The sequence below is a fragment of the Citrus sinensis genome, chromosome 5 (assembly GCF_022201045.2).
Source record: "Citrus sinensis cultivar Valencia sweet orange chromosome 5, DVS_A1.0, whole genome shotgun sequence".
NCBI classification, from domain to species: domain Eukaryota; kingdom Viridiplantae; phylum Streptophyta; class Magnoliopsida; order Sapindales; family Rutaceae; genus Citrus; species Citrus sinensis.
In genome coordinates, this window is record NC_068560.1 from 21,475,564 (window position 1) to 21,498,362 (window position 22,799).

General features: G+C 32.4%; 3 protein-coding genes across 5 annotated transcripts; 1 reads left to right on the forward strand and 2 right to left on the reverse strand.

Moving 5' to 3' along the window:
• Positions 1 to 3,738: 3,738 nt before the first annotated feature.
• Positions 3,739 to 6,024, forward strand: LOC102613630 (probable U6 snRNA-associated Sm-like protein LSm4). The gene is made up of 8 exons (XM_006471530.4): positions 3,739 to 3,934; positions 4,014 to 4,067; positions 4,338 to 4,379; positions 4,501 to 4,599; positions 4,736 to 4,813; positions 5,276 to 5,315; positions 5,507 to 5,674; positions 5,794 to 6,024. The coding sequence occupies exons 2-8, from the start codon at positions 4,065 to 4,067 to the stop codon at positions 5,814 to 5,816; spliced, it is 453 nt and encodes a 150-aa protein (XP_006471593.2). The 5' UTR covers positions 3,739 to 3,934; positions 4,014 to 4,064; the 3' UTR covers positions 5,817 to 6,024.
• A 4,361-nt stretch (positions 6,025 to 10,385) lies between these two features.
• On the reverse strand, positions 10,386 to 12,069 carry LOC102618978 (transcription factor MYB39-like). 2 transcript variants are annotated; one of them, XM_052442705.1, is made up of 3 exons: positions 11,620 to 12,069; positions 10,783 to 11,472; positions 10,386 to 10,654 (listed from the first exon to the last, which is right to left on the reverse strand). In XM_052442705.1, exons 1-3 carry the CDS (start codon positions 11,883 to 11,885, stop codon positions 10,621 to 10,623), a joined length of 990 nt encoding a protein of 329 aa, XP_052298665.1. In that variant the 5' UTR covers positions 11,886 to 12,069; the 3' UTR covers positions 10,386 to 10,620. The 2 variants fall into 2 exon arrangements, with proteins under 2 accessions (XP_052298665.1, XP_006471607.2); XM_006471544.3 differs by having other exon boundaries at positions 10,779 to 11,472.
• A 3,398-nt stretch (positions 12,070 to 15,467) lies between these two features.
• LOC102613142 (ABC transporter B family member 2-like) lies at positions 15,468 to 22,541 on the reverse strand. 2 transcript variants are annotated; one of them, XM_006471528.4, is made up of 11 exons: positions 22,036 to 22,527; positions 21,904 to 21,958; positions 21,581 to 21,756; positions 19,637 to 19,837; positions 19,209 to 19,468; positions 18,205 to 19,125; positions 17,676 to 18,094; positions 17,166 to 17,407; positions 16,820 to 17,067; positions 16,321 to 16,733; positions 15,468 to 16,228 (listed from the first exon to the last, which is right to left on the reverse strand). In XM_006471528.4, exons 1-11 carry the CDS (start codon positions 22,339 to 22,341, stop codon positions 15,672 to 15,674), a joined length of 3,798 nt encoding a protein of 1,265 aa, XP_006471591.2. In that variant the 5' UTR covers positions 22,342 to 22,527; the 3' UTR covers positions 15,468 to 15,671. The 2 variants fall into 2 exon arrangements, with proteins under 2 accessions (XP_006471591.2, XP_015383779.2); XM_015528293.3 differs by having other exon boundaries at positions 16,086 to 16,228; positions 16,334 to 16,733; positions 22,036 to 22,541.
• Positions 22,542 to 22,799: the final 258 nt, after the last annotated feature.

Below are 22,799 nucleotides of genomic sequence, written 5' to 3' on the forward strand. Positions count from 1 at the left end.
GTCTAAACGTCTAATAGGAAGAATTTGACAATCAAAAACTAAGTTTGACACTCTGGTTCAACATCCATGGTTGTTTAATAACTTGTGTTTGTATGAACAAATAAGATGTGTTATGGCAGTTTTAAAGATTTATCCTCTATCTAGATTGATAATTTTACTTTTTGAGTATTTAAGAAATTAAAAGGGTTTTCAGTCATTTTGTAATAAACTTATTTATTGATTTAGGGTGTGAAGAGTGATTTAATGAGTTCAAATATACTCACTCACAATTGTTTCACGCAATAATAAATTGATAAAGTAAAATAATAAAAGAATCTTAGTCTTTAGACAAGAAATTGACTGATTAATGAATGCATTAACACTCCTTAGCTGATCTGTTTCTTACATTGACGCATATATGTCTTTCATGTATAACAATTTCAGAAATCTTTGGGAGCTAGGCTACCAGTACTTGCATAGAGATGAGCCCTTTAATATGTGCAAATAAAATTAAAAAGCCAATCTCGGTGATCCGTGGAGAAACCAATAACAGCCTTTTAATTAACCGATTATTATATAATCCGATATCTTCTGAAGGAATTCCAATAATCTCAATTTGACTTTGAGCATGATTGTTAGTGTTTGTTATCTCATAACTTATTTTTGCATTTGCTCAACATTAAGTGTGAAATGAAACAAAAAATTTGTAAACCACACATAAAACTAATAAATTGATGGAAAAAAAAGGGTAAATTAGTGTTGGAGTTGTAAATTGTAAGAAGAACTTGTAAACAAAATAAAAACTTTAAAAAAAATATCGGACTTGTAAATTGACATTAAGTGTGAAATAAAACAAAAAATATGTAAATCACACATAAAACTAGTAAATTGATGGGAAAAGAGGTAAATTAATAATGGAGTTGTAAATTAGAAGAAAAAAATGTAAACAAAACAAAAACTTAGAAAAATGATATAAAACTTGTAAATTGACATTAAGTGTGAAATGAAACAAAAATTTGTAATTCACACATAAAACTAGTAAATTGATGGAAAAAAAAAAAGGTAAATTAATGTTGGAGTTGTAAATTGTAAGAAGAAAACAAAAATTTAATAACATGACATAGAACTTGTAAATTGGCATTAAGTGTGACATGAAACAAAAAATGTGTAAATCACACATAAAACTAGTAAATTGATGGAAAAAGAGGTAAATTAATGGTGGAGTTGTAAATTAGAAGAAAAAAGTGTAAACAAAATTAAAACTTGAGAAAAATGACATAAAACTTGTAAATTGACATTAAATGTGAAATGAAACAAAAAAATTTGTAAACCACACATAAAACTAGTAAATTGATGGAAAAATAGGTAAATTAATGTTGGAGTTGTTAATTGCAAGAAAAATTTGTAAACAAAACAAAAACTTAGAAAAATGCATAAAACTTGTAAATTGATATTAAGTATGAAATGAAACAAAAAATTTATAAATCACATATAAAATTAGTAAATTGATGGAAAAATTGGTAAATTAATGTTTGAGTTGTAAATTATAAGAAGAACTTGTAAATGTTGCATAAAACTTGTAAATCACACATAAAATTAGTAAATGTAACTTGGAATTTAAACAAAAAATAGTAATTACTTGCTACTTAGGTAACATGTTACCTATTTTTTTAGAATTAATTGTACATATTTTTTATTTAAATCAACAGTTTACGTCCATTACGACATCAATGTCGTAAATTTAGTTACGGAATTATAAAATGACATGCTTTGAAGTTTTTGATGCAAAGGATCTAGCAGAGCAATAAGTTATGGAGTTTGCTACACGACTATCCATTTGTTGGAAGGGTTGAATTTATTATAAGAGAGATCTTTCATGAGAGAAAAATCTTATTCATAACATAACCTACTATAGTTTCATTTTCTCTCTCTCTCTCTCTCTCTTTAATGTTTTTTTTCCTTTCTTTACAATTTAGACATTAGATAATAAGTTAAACAAAATAATTTGAAATATTTTTACTTTTTTTCCCTCTTTCTACCGCGTTTAAATGACGCCCTTATCAAATATCTTTATATAAGGTATTGTTAAAATAGTTAATTACATGATTTAATTTATTTTAATGTTATTTTCCTTCTCTAATTAATGAAATCTATTGAAAAAAACGACATTTACCTACAATGTCGAGATTATATGTTACTTTTTAATTATTTACTTATTTATCTACTATATTAAATAAATGAAAGGAACTGAAACATTCAAATTCAAGAATTTATAACAATCTCATTATCAATGTTGTAAATACGTACTCATACAACATCATAGAGAAATCCACATTTTAATTAGATAAAAATTAATTTCTTTAATCAATTTTTAATTTTTAATTTGTACTTTATCATATAAATTTTAAATAGATTTTGGTAAGAATTTAGAAGTTTTAGATATTTAAAATTTAAAAAGTCCATATTATCGATTTCCAAAATTCTAGTGATGTATTGCTTCCTTTTTCTTTTTTTTTTTAATTCCCACTTTCTTGGGGAGAAAAAGATGCATTTATGCACAGCATACTAATAATTGAATCAGATGATTTTTTTTCCTGATATATTCACCTCCTTAATAAAATAACACTATCAAAATCTATAATATCTCTTCAATCTTCCTCTCACTTTCAGAACAGAATTTATTCTGACACTTGTATACACTAGCCGCAGACTTTCTCCGTAATGTCTGGTTATAAGCATCTGAGAGAGCTCTGTAGAATATAAGGTTTAAATGAATTTTACCATGATTAAATTTGTAACTTTGGTCCACTAGTAACATTAAGGTTTCTTGTTGGTTTCTTCCTGAGCCAAAGTGCCACCAAGTACATCTGTTGCATTTTGTATGTGCTTTTTTGAAATATGTATAATTAGTTTAACAATGGAATTCTACTTTTCAGCAAGAAGTGCAGAAAGGAACCGAAAGCTTGGCATTTGAAGTATGAAATTGCCCAAAAACTGTTAAATATTGCCAACATTATCGTTGATTTATATATGACAAACTGATTTTTACTTTGCATAAATATGACAACATTTTCAAAATATAACATATATGACATTTTGATGGAATTTTGTCTAAAATATCCCTCTTATCTTCATCAAGAACAATTTCAACATCGCTCTATGAAATTTCACATAAAATTTAATATTTCTTCAACAAACATATGCCAAAACAATTTAAAATTCATATTCACTTCTAAGAAGTTGTATTTTTCTTCAACATTTATCATAAGATTAGTTTTTGAGTTCACGTTTTTGTTTTATTTACTCACAACTATATAGATAAAAGTGTTAAATTTGAAAGTGTTGGGTTTTTTTTTTTTGTTTAGTACTTTTTTCTTATAAAAGATGTCGAAATATATTTAAATGCACAAATAACATATTATTTTTTTGAGGAATTTATTATGTTGCTCTTTAATAAACGAGTTTAGTATTAGAATGTTTATTTCAAATCGTAAGCTAGACTTCTACACGTCTCGGGTCGAAAAGTGTGAAATTTTAATAAATATAAAATTAGAGGTCTTCAATTGAAAAAATATAATTGCATGCAAATATCATATTTTTCTACTATTGGACAAGTTTAGAGGAATATAAGTTTGGAAGTCCATAACACGATTTGAAAATATTAAGGTGCATAAACTGGAAGGCTATTTGAGTAATTTCACCTTCAAGTTCTGTCGTGTTCTTGACATTTGAAATATTGGGTCATATACTTGCAATTTCCTCCACAAAAACCTATTTTTCACGCAGACACCCCCAATTACCGAACCCCGAAACTCCCAAAGACGCAACGCGGCAACACCGAAACGCCGACCAGCCACCCGCCGCTCTTTGCCTCAACAGTTGATCGCTAGCCACGCCCAAGCCAAACCAATCTAAACCCTCCTTGTGACACGTCTAATCTCACTGTGCTCGCATCGCAAGTCTTGTGCTACATTTCTTTGATAGTTTTTCTGAAGCCGCTCTGTTATCGTTCTGACTTTTGACTTTGCTTGCAGGTTTCTGTCTTTCTCTTTTCTGGGTTTAGTTTTCTCGTGCCCTGAAAAAACATGGTAAGTTACTCTCAACTATCCTTGCCCCCAGTGTTTGGTTGCACAGAAAATATGAAAACGAAAACTATGTCATAAATTCATTGTGTTTTATTTTATGTTTTTGGGTTTTTGTCTTCTCGTTTTGTGTTGTATGGGCTTTGCAAAAACTAAAACAAAATCAATGCATAAAAGTTATATTTTCTCAGGTACCCATTGAAGCATTGAGGTTGCTTTTGGTTTCCATTCATGAATTTATTTCAGTAACTTTTTTTTCCTCTTCCTTATTTGCAGCTTCCCCTTTCTCTACTTAAAACTGCACAAGGCCATCCAATGGTAAGGGATTTGCTTTGGTGTATATTCTTTTCAATGAATATTGTGTCAGTTTTTATTTTTTATTTTGGGTTATAAATTTTGGGTTATAATCATAAGTTTTGGTGAATTTCTGTTATAATAGTTAGTAGAACTGAAAAATGGGGAGACTTACAATGGACATTTGGTCAATTGTGATACTTGGATGAACATCCATCTTCGTGAAGTCATCTGTACATCTAAGGTACTGTATGCTTCTATCTAGCTCTTATATTTTTCTTGCTAAATTTCTATATTTTGGAGTGTGTTTTGTTTGATTATCTAAAGATTGTTGGCTTACAAGTTCATGAGTAGGTTTTTATTGGAATTTTGTTATGTAGGATGGAGATAGATTTTGGAGAATGCCTGAATGCTATATTCGGGGGAACACAATCAAGTATCTTCGAGTTCCTGATGAGGTATATGATATATCCAGTTATTTGTTGTTTTATCTTTGTTTTGGTGGATGCTTCTTTTCTTTTTGGTTCATTCAACAGAGGCTTCTTTGTCTGAAGCAAGTCAGTTTTTCAGTTAATGCACTAAAAAATAACCACCAATAAAATAATTGTTCCTATTGAAATTGTTCCACCTGCCCATACCTCCTTAATATTTCACCAAAATATGAAATAAACCATGCTGTAATTGTCTCAAGATCAGCTTTCAATGGTGCTTGAATGATAATATTATGCTGTCCTCATTGGTAATAGTTCTTTCGGTTCACAGATCTCCAGAACTAGTACTGCTGCGTAACAGAATTTTCGTGAAAGTTTTTTGGCGGGGAACTGATGTGGAATATTGTGTATTTGATCTTCGCATAGATTGCTTTGGTTCTGAATTGCTTTTTAAGTAGTTTATAATATGTGCTATTGCTTCATGTTCAGGTGATTGATAAAGTTCAGGAAGAAACCAAGAGTCGATCAGGTACCTTTTTCTCTCCTGTACTCCCAAGTATTGTGCTTGTTATTACTATTTAAATACTCAGCTTGTTCCAAACACCCACCTCCACCATTTTTTTTGCTCTTATTTGTGCACATAAATAATTTATCTTGCACTTGGCGCACCCTGTCTGAGCCCTGCAACAAAGTAAATTTGGAAAATTTGGGCTTTTTCAGATCGTAAGCCACCTGGGGTTGGGCGTGGTAGAGGAAGAGGCCGGGAAGATGGTGCCAGTGGAAGGCAAACAAAAGGCATTGGGCGTGGTCTGGATGATGGTGGTGCTAAGGGAGTAGGTGGAGGCCGAGGCAGGGGTGGGCCTGGTGGAAAGCCTGGTGGGAGCAGAGGTAAAACTTGACTTAAAATGTTGAATCAACAAATTATGTTTTGTATTCATTTTGTGAACAACCTGGTTTGCAGCAAATATACAGTTGTTACCAGCTTATATTTTCGAATTTAATTTCAGGTGGAGGGCGAAGTCGAGGGTAGTCTGCTATTGAACACCATAGGGCAAGCTTGCTATTTTTTTTAAGGTATTTTTGCCCCATCTTCAAATATTGTTGATTTTTATTACCAAATGTGTTAAGGGTTGTAGCACAGAACTAGATTAAGCCTGTATTTTGGTTTCTTTTCATTATCGTTTCAAATTGTCAAGACGGGTTCATCCAGTTAATTTTAGAACAGGGCCTTATAGTCACCTTTGGTTGTTCAGTTATGGTGAAAATGTGGCTTGTTTGCCAATTGCATATAATTTTGTTTTCAACTCTCTGAAAATCAACAGCTATAAAGAGATGATGAAAGCTCACTCCACAACTTAAACTAGTGAATGTGTAATTTAGAGATCTTCATCTATCTTTAAAACTGGCCTCTTGCAGGGGAGGAGCAACAAAACTGCATGTTAAATGTAAAAGCTTAATTAAAACTATATTAATTAGTCATCGGATCCGCTAATGGGTTATACTTTTTACAAAAGAGAATGGATACAATATAAGGAAATTCGTGATATGATTTGTAGTTTTATCCTATGACAGTTCAAGGTTCTAAAAATTTGAATATTGAAGACAAGAAATAGCAACCAGGGTGTCACTTTTGAGCCTCCAAAAGTTTTAGCTAGCTATATTTAAGACTTATTTGATATTAAGGTGTTGTAACTTTTAAATTATTACTGCTGTAGAAAAAAAATTATAATTATAAAATAAAAGTTAATAATATGTAGTAAATATAATTTTTAAATAATTATTTTGATAAAATTAGTAAATATAAAATAATATTTCATCGTACAAGTGTAAAATTAAATCAACTCATTTTTCAAACTAAATTAGTTAATGTTTACTAAATATTTTAGTATTTAGTTTTGAAGTTACAGCTGTCTAACTTTAGTCCCAAACTAATCCCTAAAAGCATATGAATGACCTCAACAATTGCCCATTATCTCGCCGAAGATGAGGCAAAATTACCAAGACATGAAACTAGCTAAGTAATCTTGAAAAGGTTCTAAGTCTATCATGTTCATATTGTACTGTTTAGATTCAATGATGCTATGTTTGGAAATAATAAAGCTTAATAATTAACTATCATTGGATATCAAATAATAACATGTTATTTGCTACATCAGTTGAGATATAAACTAAATATCTCAATTAAGTGTATTATTATTGATTTATATTTACTCAACAAACCATAACACTAAGGATCCCAACTATTACCAAGTAGTATTTGAGTCCTACTTAATATGGCAACTTTTCTGTAACTGCCACATCATCTTAGTCAATGATAATTATGAAACAATCATGAATTATAATCTCACCCTATTCATAATAAAATATTAATAATTGGATGTCAGCTAGTTTTTATCGTAAAATCACTCAAGCGTAGGGATGGCAATTGTACCCGTAAACCCGCAAACCCGCCCAAACCCACCCGTCAAAACCCGCCCGTTGCGGGTAATTTTACCCGTTGCGGGCGGGTTTAGTATTATAAATTAAAACCCGCACATGGATGCGGGTGGGTTTGGTATTAACCTTATATCCGGTGGATACCCGCATGGATATCCACCAAACCCACAATATTTTTTTCAAATATTTTTAATTTAATTTTAATCTAAAAATGTATAAAGAAAATAATGTCATTAATTAAATTACCAAATAGCCAAAGACTCAAAGTTGTGTATGTGTATATGTGGCCTATATCCTATTCTAAAGTCATAATCTAAAGAAAACTAAAGGCATTTTTCTTCGAATTAGTATTTGAAAATATTAATCTTAATTATTATTATAAGCATTGTGTTGGATAGGTGCTTATGGTGGTGAATGAAATGAATATCTTCTCTTGGAGCTTGTTTTAAATGATAATATGAAATGTAATTATTATTTTTAGATACTAGTTTGTGTTTTTTAAATGGATTTGTGTAATTTATACTTAAATTTGAGAATTTGTGTTGAATTGATGTGGAAATTTTAATTTTTCATTTACATTATTTAAATATAAAATTGAGTATGTTATATGGAATTTAAGGTTATTATTATAAATTTATATATTAAACATTTATGATTTTAAATATGGAAACCCGCAAAAAATCCGCCGGATACCATTGCGGGTTTGGTAATTGTTAAAACCCGCTGCGGGTGGGTTTTTGTAAAAAAATTAAAACCCGCTGCGGGTTGCGGGTGGGTTTGGTAATTTAAATTTTATGCGGGTTTGGGTTTGGTAATGGCAAACCCGCTGCGGGCGGTGCCCATTGCCATCCCTACTCAAGCGGAAATAAGAGTAATTCGAACCCCCGGCCATGTGAATGGAAAAGAAATTAGATTACCATCGGGCTATAACTAAAATTTTGAGATTACGATAGTGATTCCTAGCATTAGTCGCCAATACAAACAAACACTACCTAAATTTAACCCCCCTTTCTTTTTCTTTTTTTTTCCCCTTTTCCCATTTTTTGAAAAGCTTCTAATTCTTTTCCGAATAATCTGAAACATGTTGCCTATCCGGAAATAATAACACTCCGTAAAGAGATGGTGGTTTTAGCTACGTTGGTAATTAATAAACTTTTGCTTAATGATCTTAATGATCATCAATGGCTTAATGATCTTAATTACCTAATGCGCGGCGATGCAACTAATAATTCTACTTTATTACTTGCCCTCATCCAATTAAAATCACTAATATTATCAATCGACAATTATTATTATTTTTTCCATATTTTTCAATATATATTGGTCCGTCATCTGATGTTAGACTGGAAGACTTAATAAGAAGTTGAGTCTCTGATGATTAAATTAATTGAAAATGAATCGCAGTACTGTTATTGACTTTTAACTTTGTTTTTTCTTTCTTTTTCGCTTTTTGGATAGATATTAACTTTTAAATTATTATAACAGAAACTAGCAAGAACCTGTTGTGTGCATGAATTTTCCATGTATATATACTAAAGTATACAACATTTGGTTAAAAAATTAATGTGACAATTTTTTATTCCCGACGTGATATTTCTTTTAGATATTTTCAAATTTAGCATCAACTCTGAATTTTCAAAATTAGGAAATGTCCACACTTTAAAGAATTGTTAATGTTGATTACTGATCAGGGTCCAGCTACGTTGCCTCTTGGGTTTAGTGTCCCATTTTTTGTCTTTTTCAAATTCACCGTTGGATGCAATGCAAACTTGCATAATGGCTTAGATGTGATTTTAGGTTATTAACATTAAAGGCCCCTCTGATTCATGCAAAATAAGAAAAATCAAAAGCTTTATAATTATGACATAAAAATCCATAATATATATATATATTACACTATTGAACTAGATTTCTAATTAAATGACTTATTCTTACATGTATTAATATCTATTTAAATTAATAAATTTACTTATTAATTAACAAATTAACTAGTTTATTTTATAGTTAAACTATGTATATTATTTACGAATCATAATTAATGATAAATATAAATATGATTTTTTTTAATTTAACATAACGGCAACCAGTTTCCTCTCACCCATGTGACCAAGGTTCAAACCCCATAATCTTTTTTATTCCAACACAAGAGATTTTACTATCTCAAGTAAATGTAATGTACAAAATATGAAAATAAATTTAATTTGATATTTTATGTAGTTAATTTTTTTTGGTAACATAAGATTTATTTAATATATTATCAATTATTTAATTATGTAGTAAAAATATGTTAATTTACTAATAAAAATAAAGTGTTAGTTTATGAATTTGTAAAATAATTTTTGTTTGTTTGAACAATGAGTTTGTATTTTTGGTTGAGTTTCTGTCCTTAAATAAAAAGAATAAATTTAATTGCACACCTAAATAAATTAATATTTGTTACTTCACCCTAACAATTTAAATAGTTATTAGCACACGTCCATATGGTTGAGATCTTTCATTAACTTAACTAAGAGAAGGGTAAAGAAATTCTAAACAATTACTCTATTTAAAAATAATTTAAATATTTCCTTAGTTTTCTTTTAATTAAAATAATTCAAAAAAATTTCTTTTAATTTACTAGTGTTTGTGTGTATAAAGAGAATACGTGCTTGAATTCTAAACAAACCGTGGCTTCCAGAAGCATTAATGCAATTGAAAATCTTTAGGTGTAGGACTAATGTGTGAAAATTTAGAAGTTTTAAGTTTTTTTGGTTTTTATAACTAATAACAGAACTTCATTGTAATTGACCTGCAAAAACACAAAAAAAAAAGGGTACCAAACCCATGTTACAACGTAGTTTTGCCCTACTGATCATATGAGTGTAATGTAGAATTGTAACGATGTAGGTAGAATCCAAATCAACTTTTTTTAACTTTCTACATCTCTCAAGATTCAAATTTGAGTGGTCAATTAAATAAAATTATTTGAAAATCACTCACCATGAGAACATTCTCATACATACTTTCTCTAGTATCTCTCAACTAATCAAGTAAGAGTAACTATGCACACCAATTTATTCGTATGTATGATAAGTAGATGGCCACATAATATTGATTGGAAGAATGATAAAACTAAAGCTTGTTATTTACGTTTACTAGTCTATATAGTACAATAGATACTTGGAATACAACAATTTATTTATTATGGAAAATGGTTCACAATATATATATTGTTTACAGAACATGTGTAAATGAATTTTCATGGAGCTAGCATGTATATGCCGCTGGATCAATTAATGAACAAAGAAAATGAAAGAAAGCTATAAAATTAAAATCGAATAATAATGTTCACTGAGATAAAATATCTTGTATCAAGTTCATATCACACGATACTCTTGGTAAGAAGAAAGTAAAATCAATCATCTGATTGGTGATGACGAGGACGACGTGAAACTGCAGATCAATTGAACAAAAAAAAAGGTGAATTATTCTTAAAGATATAATTAATGAAGCAAATATATACATGCAGCTGCATGTTTTATATGTATAAATATGTTTAAGCAAATCAATTAAGTACCTACTCTAGAAACTTTTTCCAGTAGGAGTCACTGGTTTCATCATCAATGAATTTCTCCCAGGCTTCATATGCTGCAAAGTGATGATCAGTTTGGCTGAGACTCGGAGTCTCATCACAAGAAGCATTAACCATCGGCGGGAGCTTGCATTCTTGTTGAATATTATGACCGTAAGAACTATTTTCATTACTAATAACATCATGATCATTCAGAACTTCAAACTGCTCCAGCCCAGCTTCGAACCATGACAACGAATTGATCTGAGCCTCGAGTTCACCAGTTGCTTGAGGGCTCGAACCAGGGTTCTGCAAAGTGGCTTGAGCCATTACATTTTGAAATGGCTGGTTTAGATTATCAAACCCTAATGCACCAGAATAATTCCCAACGTTTGGAATAACTGCGCTTTTATTCATAAGCTGCAAGAGGTTTTGCAACAATTCGATTCTGGCGAGTTGGGTTGCATCTGTTTGTAATTTAAGAGCATTATTATTACCAAAAGGACTCGTACTCAAATTTCCAAATGGTGATGAATAAAGCGTCTGAGGAAGGTTCAGAAGTTGACTGAGGTCAACTCTCGGCTTGTGCGTGATAGGATCAATTCCCATTTGAAGAAACTTTTTTCTTATGTGGGTGTTCCAAAAGTTCTTGATCTCATTATCCGTTCGTCCAGGAAGATGGCTAGCAATCCTCGACCACCTATGAAAAATAGAAAAAGAAACCCCAATAGTCACTTGACCAAAAACTTAACCTGACAGGAAAAAGTTATTTGCATTAATTATCATTAAAGAGAAGTCTTACTAAATAATTTCAATAGAATAAATATGCAAGTTGAATGAAAAGTACTTGTTTCCGAGAACAGAATGAAGATTTATGATGATACGCTCCTCCTCCTCGGAAAATCTTCCTCTCCTAATATCAGGCCTCAGATAATTTGTCCATCTGAGTCTGCAACTCTTTCCACACCTATTCAAGCCAGCTAACTTGGGAAGAGCACTCCAATTTCCATGGCCATGCCTGCCGATGCAATCAACAAGCTTTTGATCTTCCTCCCGAGTCCACGGTCCCTTCTTTAAGCTTCTGCTTTCATCACAACATGGAGATCTACCCATTTTTGCAAATTAATGCACTTAACAAATGGATGAAGAAACGAGCGATAGAGATTTTAATTATGGTTTTGATTACTATTGAAATGTTGGTTTTCAGATACAAAGTATATGTTCAGCGTTTGGGAAATGAAGGTTTTGATTTTTAAATAGGTGGATGGGATCCATCCAATTCAAAGGATGAGGTCATTCTAGCGGATTCATTTTTTAAATAAAATAACTTGACATTCAATTAGTTTCCAAAATCCAAGTATTGAAGGGGAAGTCGCAGCCAGCTACCAACTTGTCATTTTTCGACATCATAATAAGGATTAGGTGATGGCGTATCTGCTGGTGTTATATAATTTATATATATTAGTGTTAATTAAAAATTATTTAAGTTAATTTTTATACATTTGTATTAAAATTTTAGAGGGCTAATTATGTAGTGGGCATGCATTTTGAATTTACATAATAATTTATATGAAAATGCGGATGATCAATTAATGCCATTGACCAAAACAGTACGTTATTTTAGATCATATACAACGATAGGGTTTTCATTTTATTATATATTTGCTTGTGTCAATATTATGTAATTATTATAAAATTATGTCTAGTCTTGGGTTTAAGAGTATTCTTGTGTATTGTAAATCTCATGGAAATATTCTCAAAGATATTTTAGATACGTTTTAGCAAAGTAGAGTACCCCTCGTTGCAGGAATATCACACAGTTTCAATTTAAGACAATTAATTAAGAGCCTTCTTGGCACTATAATGGGGTAGCTGTGGGTTAAAAGTTGCTGTTATAAAATATTTGGTAAACACTTATAATCATGGCTTTTAAGTCAAATTGAATCTATCCAATAGTTATTTGAAGAAAAACTTGTAATATTTTTATAGTTTTATGAAAAAATATATAATTTGTAGATCATATACCAAATGCAATGTACTTTTATATCACGATTATAGATTTCTTGTCCATATCAAATAAGCCCAAAATCTAGTACTTAAGAATCAATTATGCCAATGGCATTAGGTTTTACTAATTTATTTGATAATTTCAGAGCTTTTCTTTTCTTATTGTATTTAGTTATGGCTTTTCTTAGGAGTAATGCTCACTATGTTTCCTATTTGATTGTTTACTCATTCATTTATTTAATTAGTCAAGGTGTAATAAAAAAATATAATTCCAACTTCATTGTTATCTTCAATATCTATGATTTTTTATAAGAAAAATTAGCTAGATTTCTTAAATTAAGTTTCTGTTTTTTTTTTTTAAGTCCACATACTCATCACCTCACTGATCCTCAGATTTGTCATTTTGTACAATCATGAAACTTTCACAATATTAATCTAAGTTCAAAACAAGCAGCAGTCTCTAACGCCTGCTCTTTCAATGCATCCATTTTTGCATGTGGTTGATCACCCGTTCACCAAAAATACAGTCTTTTGAAGGCCATATTTTTCTCATTGAATCATTCAAATTTAACAAGCAGGTGGGGTGGATCAAAGTAAATAAACATGTGACACATAACAATGCCAGATGATTTAGGTAGGTTTATAGATATGCATGTATCAGTATCATGTATGAGATCATAAACTTGCTTCCTTTTTATTAAAAAAAAAAATTAATCTTGTATAAGCACGCGTATCCTTTTGAATTGAATGAATTAACTAAAGAAATTAACACTTCCCAATTTTTTTTCTTATTTTCAGAAATTATAATATGATAATTGTGTGAAGTTTATCCGAATAAGGAGAAAAGATTAGTATTTAATTAATAAAATAATGTTATAACCGTGTGAAGGATTTTACCTGCCTCTTTGATCCAGAAGCAGCTTTGGTCTACAAGCATATGTTACCAAATTGACAATATATTGCTGAAATGTGCATTTGTTTGACAAAAAAAATCTCTTAGAATCCCTTGGTGTTTTTTTTTTCCCTTCTATATTAATATAGATAGGATAAGATCTGGAAGGAAAATACTTTTCCACATTTCTTAGCTCATTAGGCTTCCGACACAAGTATGTATGCTCAATGAAAATTAAGTACGAATAATTAATGTTCAAAGAAAGACTTGACTGGCTTACAGAATCTGTAAGCTACAGACTGCAGCATCAGCCGTTGGATGTGGTTGGATGTGGAGTGAGAAACTAAACAATAGAAGATCGGATGGTGGTATGACGGGAGATGTTTGTTACAGAATCTGTACCATAGACAGGTCCTCAAAGAAAAGAGTCGTAAAAAAATTTTATATTTCTTCGTGGGGTTTACTTATCAAACTTCATTTCCTGAGTTTTGAGATATTCGTATGCCCCCGCTAGAATTTAAGGAACAAGCCACAAGAGCAGCTTCTGGACAAATTGAGCAATATAATAAAAATAAATATATCAAAGAAATTTCCCAAAAGTTAATTTGTTTCAAAAAGGTAAGTGTGTTTAGTAGATGGCCAATTTGAATATGAATGCTGCCTGCCATTGTAATTACTAACGGTATAAGATAAAGATATACAAAGTACTGTAAGTTTTAGATTTAGCAAATCATGTATCACAAGCATCCAACTGTTTCACTTGGAAATTTTGCGTACTATTCAAAAAAATTGACTGGAAAAACGGTCAATCTTCAAAAGTTTTACCCTTGTTTATGTTATATATATAAAACTAGGTCTTATCCCAATTAGGATTTTCTCTGCCTGGTCGAATTTCTGCACCAACCCATGACACGTCCCTTCGAAATTTTTTATGTAATTAAGATTGGGTCATCAGAGAGGTGCTGACGTGGACAAACAGAACAGTTAAGTTGGTTACATTAACTTGAATACAGCATAAGTGAATTTCTCACAAGCTTATGAATAAAACGTAAGTGAATTTCTTGTCATCTTGATTCTTGAATACACGCTTGCAACCTTGCTGGTTTTGCGAATGGGCCTTGTAGCCTAGTGGTAATCCATACTTTTAAGTCCCACGCGGTCTATTTCCTGTGAATTCTAAGAGTAAATATCACTCCGTACACTCGTAAAAAAAGATTTGTGAGTTAATGTTCGTCAATTATTTTTTAACTATACTACAACGTATAGATAACCAGACTCTCCATAAATTTCATATTGTAATGTATTGTGAGATTCTAATAATTTTTTTTTAAAAAAAAAAAAAAAAACCTTTGCCGGTTTTGCTATTGCTGTGATTCTTATCAATTGTAGCTAGTTCTTTGATTCATTTTCAGTTCTTTTCCAATCTTTAAACAGAATTGATTAGTTTGTTATATTTCCAGTTAAGCTCAATAGATTAATGTAATAATTCTAAAACAGACAAATCAGGGCATAGTACTAAGCCTAAATGCCCTTCTTGAAGGCGGTGGCAGCATCAAAGGCACACAATACGATAATAATAACCCAGAAGCAAGAACGCTGCATTTGGAGAAGCTAAAAAGGGCAACAACTTCAGAAAATTTACAATTTATATTTTCCAGTATCCCCTGCCTCTCAGTTCAGAGAGCAAGACAACGAATTGACATACAATCATATCGTTCGGCATTTTGTCATCGCATTTTTCAAATTTCAGTAAACAAGAATAAGTTTTTTGAATGAAGTTGCAGTATACCAATATCTATAATCAATGAGAAATTTATATTTCCCTATTTTACATCACTCTTCAACAAGTGTGATTATTGTTCAGATTAAAACACTGGATGCAATTCACGTGTTTCATAGTCATGGAGAAAAAGGAAAAAAAATAAATAAATAAGAATATGCACTATAGAACAAAGAACCCCATATAAATTTGTCTCACGGTTAATTGTGACACCTGATTGTTACTGACTATGTTGCGGATCTTGTCGTTGCTGAAGGTTGATTAATTTGAAATATGCTCCATCTTCATTCTCTACGAGGCTTGAATGAGTCCCTTGCTCAATGATCTTCCCACTTTCAATAACTGATATTTGATCGGCATTTTTAATGGTGGAAAGCCTATGTGCTACAATGATTGTTGTGCGTTTTCTCATTAACCTCTGGAGAGCTTGTTGCACCACGCGCTCTGACTCCACATCTAGAGCACTGGTGGCTTCATCTAATAGCAGGATTTCTGGATTCTTCAGCACAGCTCGGGCTATTGCTACTCTTTGCTTCTGACCACCGGATAGTTGCACTCCTCTTTCGCCAACTTTGGTTGAGTATCCTTCAGGAAGTGCACTAATGAAACTATGTGCATTAGCAAGCTTAGCTGCTTCGATTACTTCTCCTTCTGAGGCTCCGTCTTTTCCATAAAGGATGTTTTCATAGATTGATGTTGCGAAAAGAGCAGGTTCTTGTTGTACGAGGGCAATGTGTTTCCTAAGAGATTTGAGATTGAGCCTTTTGATATCTATGCCTGCAAAAAATTTGCCAATTGTGCTTGTTGACCTTATTCCTAACAAGACTCAAATATCAACAACTAGGATAGTGATATTACTAAAAACTCACCATCAACCATTACCTTCCCAGCTGTGGGATCATAGAATCGGAGTATAAGTGAAAGAACGGTGCTTTTACCAGACCCGCTTTGCCCCACTAGAGCCATGCTTTTGCCTGCGTGCACTTTTAAATTGAAGTCCTTAAAAATCACTACTTCTGGCCTTGAAGGATAGCTAAAGTGGACACCCCTTAGCTCAATTGTACCTTCTACATTCGTTAGTTCTTCACCAATGTCACCTATTACTTGTGTCTTGCGGTCTAGTACCTCAAAGACTGATGCTGCCATTTGGTTTCCTTTTAGCAGGTCTGGTACCAAAGCCAATGTTTCACCCATGGCCAATGCCGTTACAATCAAGACCATAAATGATTTCATGACAGATTTAAAGCTAGCAAGCTCCTTCCCCATTAAAACCGAACCATACCTAATAAGTTAATTAAGATTAAGCATTAACATTTAAGATTCTTAGCTAAGGCAATTAAAATAATGTAGCTATGGAAAGGTTACTACCATAAGGCAAGGCCGTAAGATGAGAAGATGAAGAACTGAGAAATGCCATAAAATATGCCTGCAATCTGACCACGAATAAATGAACGCTTGGAAGGCTCAACCAGTTCGCGGGAATAAAGTTCAAGGACCTTATCTTCAGAGCAAAAAGCAGCAACAGTGCGTATATTACTTACAGCCTCCGCAGCAAGCATATTAGCTTTTAAATATGCTTTGCTCAAGTTGCCGCCATATCCTTGAAAGAAGAGTTTCTGAAATGATGGGGAATGATGGGGAAGGTAGTTATTATAAACACAATTGAAATTCTTTTTTTCCTTGTTTAGAATTAGATTAGGGAAAGAGGTGGAACCTCACTGATGTGCCCACTAATGATCAATGGATATGTGGCTACGACAACAAGTGTGATCCTCCAGTTTAAGATAAAAGCAATGACAAATGAGGCGGTGACCAAACCAAAATTCTGTATCAAAATTGTTGATCGATCAACAACTATTGTTCGTAGCAAAGTTGCATCACTTTCTAGCCGTGAAGCAAGAATGGAACTTGAGTTGTCCATCTCATCAAACCATCCAATTTCATTGCTCAAAATTGCTGAAACAGAACATATAAGATCCAAATTAACCAAAATACAAATAAAAAGCTTCAATTTGTAAATTTAGACGAGTATTTTCACTTGCATTATCAGGGGTCATGCAAAAGACAGCAGGTCAATTCCTTGAGAGATTCCGAATCAAGCAACTGTGAAGCATTGCAATTGAGGAAATGTTTTGCCGAAAATGTAAAGGTCCATTTTCACGTGGTAGGGTGAAACTGAAGACTATTACATAAGTAGTATGTAAGCCTTTTGAGATTAATTTACCTGAAAACATCTTCTCACGCACGCGAAGAGTTAGACGCTCTCCCATGATACCAAAAGAGAGATGCTCAATAGCATGAACAATGACTGTGATCACTGCAGCACAGCAAAACAGAATTGTAATCTTCTTAACCTCACGTTGTGTTGTGTCCCAGTCCATGTAATAGGCTACAAGAGCTTGAGAGACCCCTAGAGCAAAAAGAGGCATCTGAGCTCCAGCAATAATGGCACAAATGGTCCCACACACTCCATACGTCCAGTCTGGTCGCACCATGGAATAAAGTTTTATCGCTGAAACATGTTTTGCTGTTGCAGGTTCTGTTGCATCAGCAGCACCATGGCTAAGTACTGATTCTTTTTCAGAACGAAAACTCGCCCCAAAGCTTGTTCTTGTGCCAGATAACTCCCGTGAAAATTTGATGCTACAAGTTCAAGCATAGTATATTAATAGAATCTTCATCAAAAGCAATTTATAATGTGCATGATTCTCGCTAATAGCAATCATAATAGATTTAGCATCGAAATAAAGTACCTAAGTGGCCTTCCCATGTTAGGACATTGCGAGGAATTGCTTTGCTGAGAAGCAGCCTCTTGGAGTTGGACAAGAGCAGCATAGGCACTATTTGGATTAGAAATAAGCTCCTCATGGCTTCCAGTTTTAACTATCTTGCGTCCTTGGACAACGGCTATCACATCAGCATTCCTTATGGTAGAAAGCCGATGTGCAACAACAACAGTTGTTCTTCCCACCATAACACGATCAAGCGCCTCCTGCACACTGTTCTCAGACTCTGCATCCAGTGCACTTGTAGCTTCATCTAGCAAAAGAATCGATGGATTCTTGACAATGGCGCGCGATATTGCAATCCTTTGCTTCTGCCCCCCAGATAACTGGATTCCTCTCTCTCCGACCTGAGTTTCAAATCTTTCGGGGAGATTGCTAATGAAAGACATAGCCTCCGAAAGCTTGGCCGCGCGTGTAATCTCTTCCATTGTGGCATCATCTTTTCCATAGAGAATGTTCTCCCTAATTGTCGTTGCAAAAAGGGCAGGCTCCTGATTAACCAAGCCAATTTGCTGCCTGAGCCACTTAAGATCAAGCCCTTTAATATTGTTTCCATCTAACAGTATCTCCCCTGAGAGTGGCTCATAGAACCGTTCAATCAAAGATATAACAGTGCTTTTTCCAGACCCGCTTCCTCCCACAAGGGCTACTATCTTCCCAGCCGGAATATCGAGACAAAACTTATCGAAGATAGCCACATCAGGACGTGATGGATAGCAGAACGATACATCCTTGAACTCAATGTGACCAGACAATTTGTCTAGTTTCCGGCCAGTTTTTGAGCTGGCTTTGCTCATTGTATCCCTCTCTATCATCTCAAATATCGGATAAGCAGCTGCCTTTGCTCGAATGAATGCAGTGATGTCCGGTGCTGCCTGTCCCAGCGACCTGCCAACAAATCAAATCAAATCTGTATCCATGCAGGAGTATCAGCACAATAATTGCACTTAATTTACTTATAGAAGACTTACAAGCCAGCAATGACAACATTGAGCATGGTAGTGAAGGATTCGCCTCCATTGGAGATATGTTTGTGAACAACTACACTTACATACCAAACAAGTAATGACCATGAAAGAAATAACACACAATGCATGGAGCCTAGTCCCAAGCCTTTGGCTAATCCTGCCTTTCTTCCATACTTGTACGTGTTAGAAAGAGCTTCTTTATAAACTTTCACTGCTTTGTCTTCCCCAGCAAACGCTTGTACTGTTCTTACATTCCCAATAACCTGAAACTCAATGCACTACATTAGCTACTAACAAGACTAAGAAATTCAATGCACTACATTAGCTACTAACAAGACTAAGAAATATCAAATCAATAACAAAAATTAAACGTGCAGACATTAATTCTTTTCGACTATTTATCAAAGAAGTATCTTCACTTAGTTGCTAACCTCTTCTGCTATTTCACCAGCCTTAACATAAGATTTTCGAACTCTGGCAATGAGGCCAATAGTAACATAAGCGTACATACCACCAGCAAGGGCAATTAAAGGGACAATAGAGAGAGTAACAAGACTTATTTGCCAAACTCTGGCAAAACCAATAATGAATCCTCCAAGGAATCTGCTTATGTAGTGCATGAAATTCCCTACCTGCATCAACATTAACGAGTATGTTATGATGATGGTTAATTGTCTAGATTAAACTACAGATTTAAACTCATTAAATAATTAATGTCAGTACCCCATATATATATATATAAAGACATGCATTTATGTCCATACCATCCAAAAAGTTGAATGCTCTTAAGTATCATTGATTTTATATCTAAGCCTCCTCGTGAACTTGCTACATTTTCAGAAATATTTTCTGATATATTTCATATTGCTCTCATTCAACACTTCAACACATGCAAGTTGAATTAGCCAAGATAAGTTTTATAATAGAATCCTATCTATCAAGAATGCTAAGCTAATGCTGTTAAATTTTATCAAATATTTTAAGTATTCGAATATCCATAATTAAGTAGAAATGTAGTATAATATACTAAATCGTTCACTAAAACAAATTAATGTATACATGTCTGCTAGGAAGACTTATCGAATCGTATTCAAGAAATTTCTTCCCCAGAGTTTGAAGACTGACACAGATAGGGATTAAAAAATTGATTTGATCATATAATAACCCAATCTAAGTCTGTATAAAATTTTATGTAGATCTCTATATTCTTTATTTATTATAACATAATGATATGAATTATCAGTTTCTTCCATCTATTTTTTCACTTGATAGCTAAAAGTACATTTTTTTTTCTAATCCTCGCTTAAATACAATTAATTACAATTTTTCACTTTAGCTCCACCTAATGTCCCAATCCTAACTTGGCCACTGCACACTCCTACCATTAAAAAAAAAAAAAAAGCAATTTTATATATGTCCAGGATAATGCAGGTGGAAAGCAATGTTGCACATTTATTGAATTTTTTTTTATTCTTTTTGAAATATTTATTGATCCGGCGGATGAGTAATTGTGTGCAACCAGAATAATAAATCAACCACCTGCCGGCCTCCTCACATCACAATTCACATGACCCAAATCCCGAATAAAAGGAAATTAAAAAAGGAAACAATTTAAATAAATATTTTTAAAAAAATTGGTCAAACAAAAGGATGCAATTTCAATGTTCATAAATTTTGATTTTGTTCTTGTAAGCAGAGAGAGAGATTTGAATAATAGCTGGTGGAAGAGCAAGTTATAAACAAAAAGCCCTAAAAGTGGATTGCTGATTCATCAATATTTATGATCTAACCACCAACAGATTCATAATTAAATGCTTCCAGAATTTTTATTTTTATGCTAATCCAATATAAGCTATGGTTACGTTAGATACGTTGGAACACTTTTTTTTTTTAATCACATGATAAAAATCATAAGATAAAAGTAATAATTAATAAATAATAAATTTTAATTTTAATTTTAATCGTGTAGCTGTAAAAAATATTTTATAATAAAATATTTCTACCGTAGTCATGTACCATCCATATAAATTATTTTAAAAAATTTTGTTACTCTGACATATACGAAAGTTGTCAGAATAATCCCCTCCTTAATATCACCATATTCAAATCATCCTCATGGCCGACCAAAAAAATAAAAATAAAAAACAAACAATTAATTGCAATTATTAGTAATTAATTTCATTGTTTAGTTTGTATAAATTTTTATAGACCCATATAACTGTGACACCTACGTATTTAATGAATAATAATTATTGAAATACAAAGTTTGCATACAAAATAACTCAAAAATGGCAACTTCAAAGAAGGGGAAAAAAAATAATTTGCAAAAACAACTACAAACGAAAGCAAATTAATTTATTTTTTCAATTATTTACCTTCTCAGAAAGAGCATCCTGAACAACAATAATATCACTTGTAATTGCAGAAATGACTTCTCCAGTAGAAGCTTCAGTATCAAATAAACTAATATCTTGATTTAACATCGACCGCAGATACGCCATTCTCATTTTCGCTGCCTGTCTCTCGCCCGTATACATCCAACACGAAACCTCTATTAAAAAGAAAAAAAAAATTAAACCCCCAAATTTTTTTTTTCCAGTTTAAACGTATATGGTAATTAATTACAAAACAAATTAAAAAATTAATTAAATATGAACACGTGAAATATGAGAAGTATTAAAAAAATAATCATCATTACCTATCCATGATGAAAACAAAATGGCCACACTCAGATATACAAAATCCAATGAGTACTGCAAAAAGAAAAAAATTAAAGAAACAGAAACTCATGCATGTAAAATATTAATTTAATTTAATTAAAATAATATACCTTGGCAACTTTGTGAGAAGCAGTTTTGGGGAAAAGATAAGCGAGGCCAATGATATTAATAAGCTTTCCGAAGAAAATGAAAAAAACGGGGACCGAAACTCCATGAACACATGCACCAATTGATCCCAGAGACATTAAAATATAGTCGTAAAAATCTGCAAAGGCGAAGAGTTTAAACAACGAAACGCTGCGTTTTTGTTGTTGCTTCTTGCTGCTTTCTTGATCTTCTGTATTATTGTTGTTATTGTTATTACTACTGTTATTATAATCATTGACCGGAAATGAGCCCACTGCCGGCGTTGACATTGTGAGAGTGATGATGAAGAGGAAGAAGAAGAGAGAATGGAAGTGATAATTAAAGAAAAAGAAGAAGAAGAAGAAAGAGGGTCAAGAAGAATGAAATGAGAGGTGGTGGGGGAGTTGGGAGGTGAGGAGGTGAGGAGGAGTTAGATGAGTCATTTATTGTAAGTGCAAAATTTTTAATTAATTATCAGCAAAAGCAGAAGCTGTTTTGGGTTGCAGTTGCAATTGCTGGTGCTGTTGCGGACACTGTGTCATGTGGGATTTTCTTGTGAATGACAGTTGTTAATTTTATGACGACATTACTTTTCAAGAAGATGTTACACAGAGAGAGATAGAGAGAGAGAGAGATAAAAAATAATTCTCTGCTGAGGATATTTTTATTTTAATAAAACGAGAATATTATTAAAAATAAAAGTTTTAATACATTAGTATATAAAAAATATAATATTTAATTTATTAAA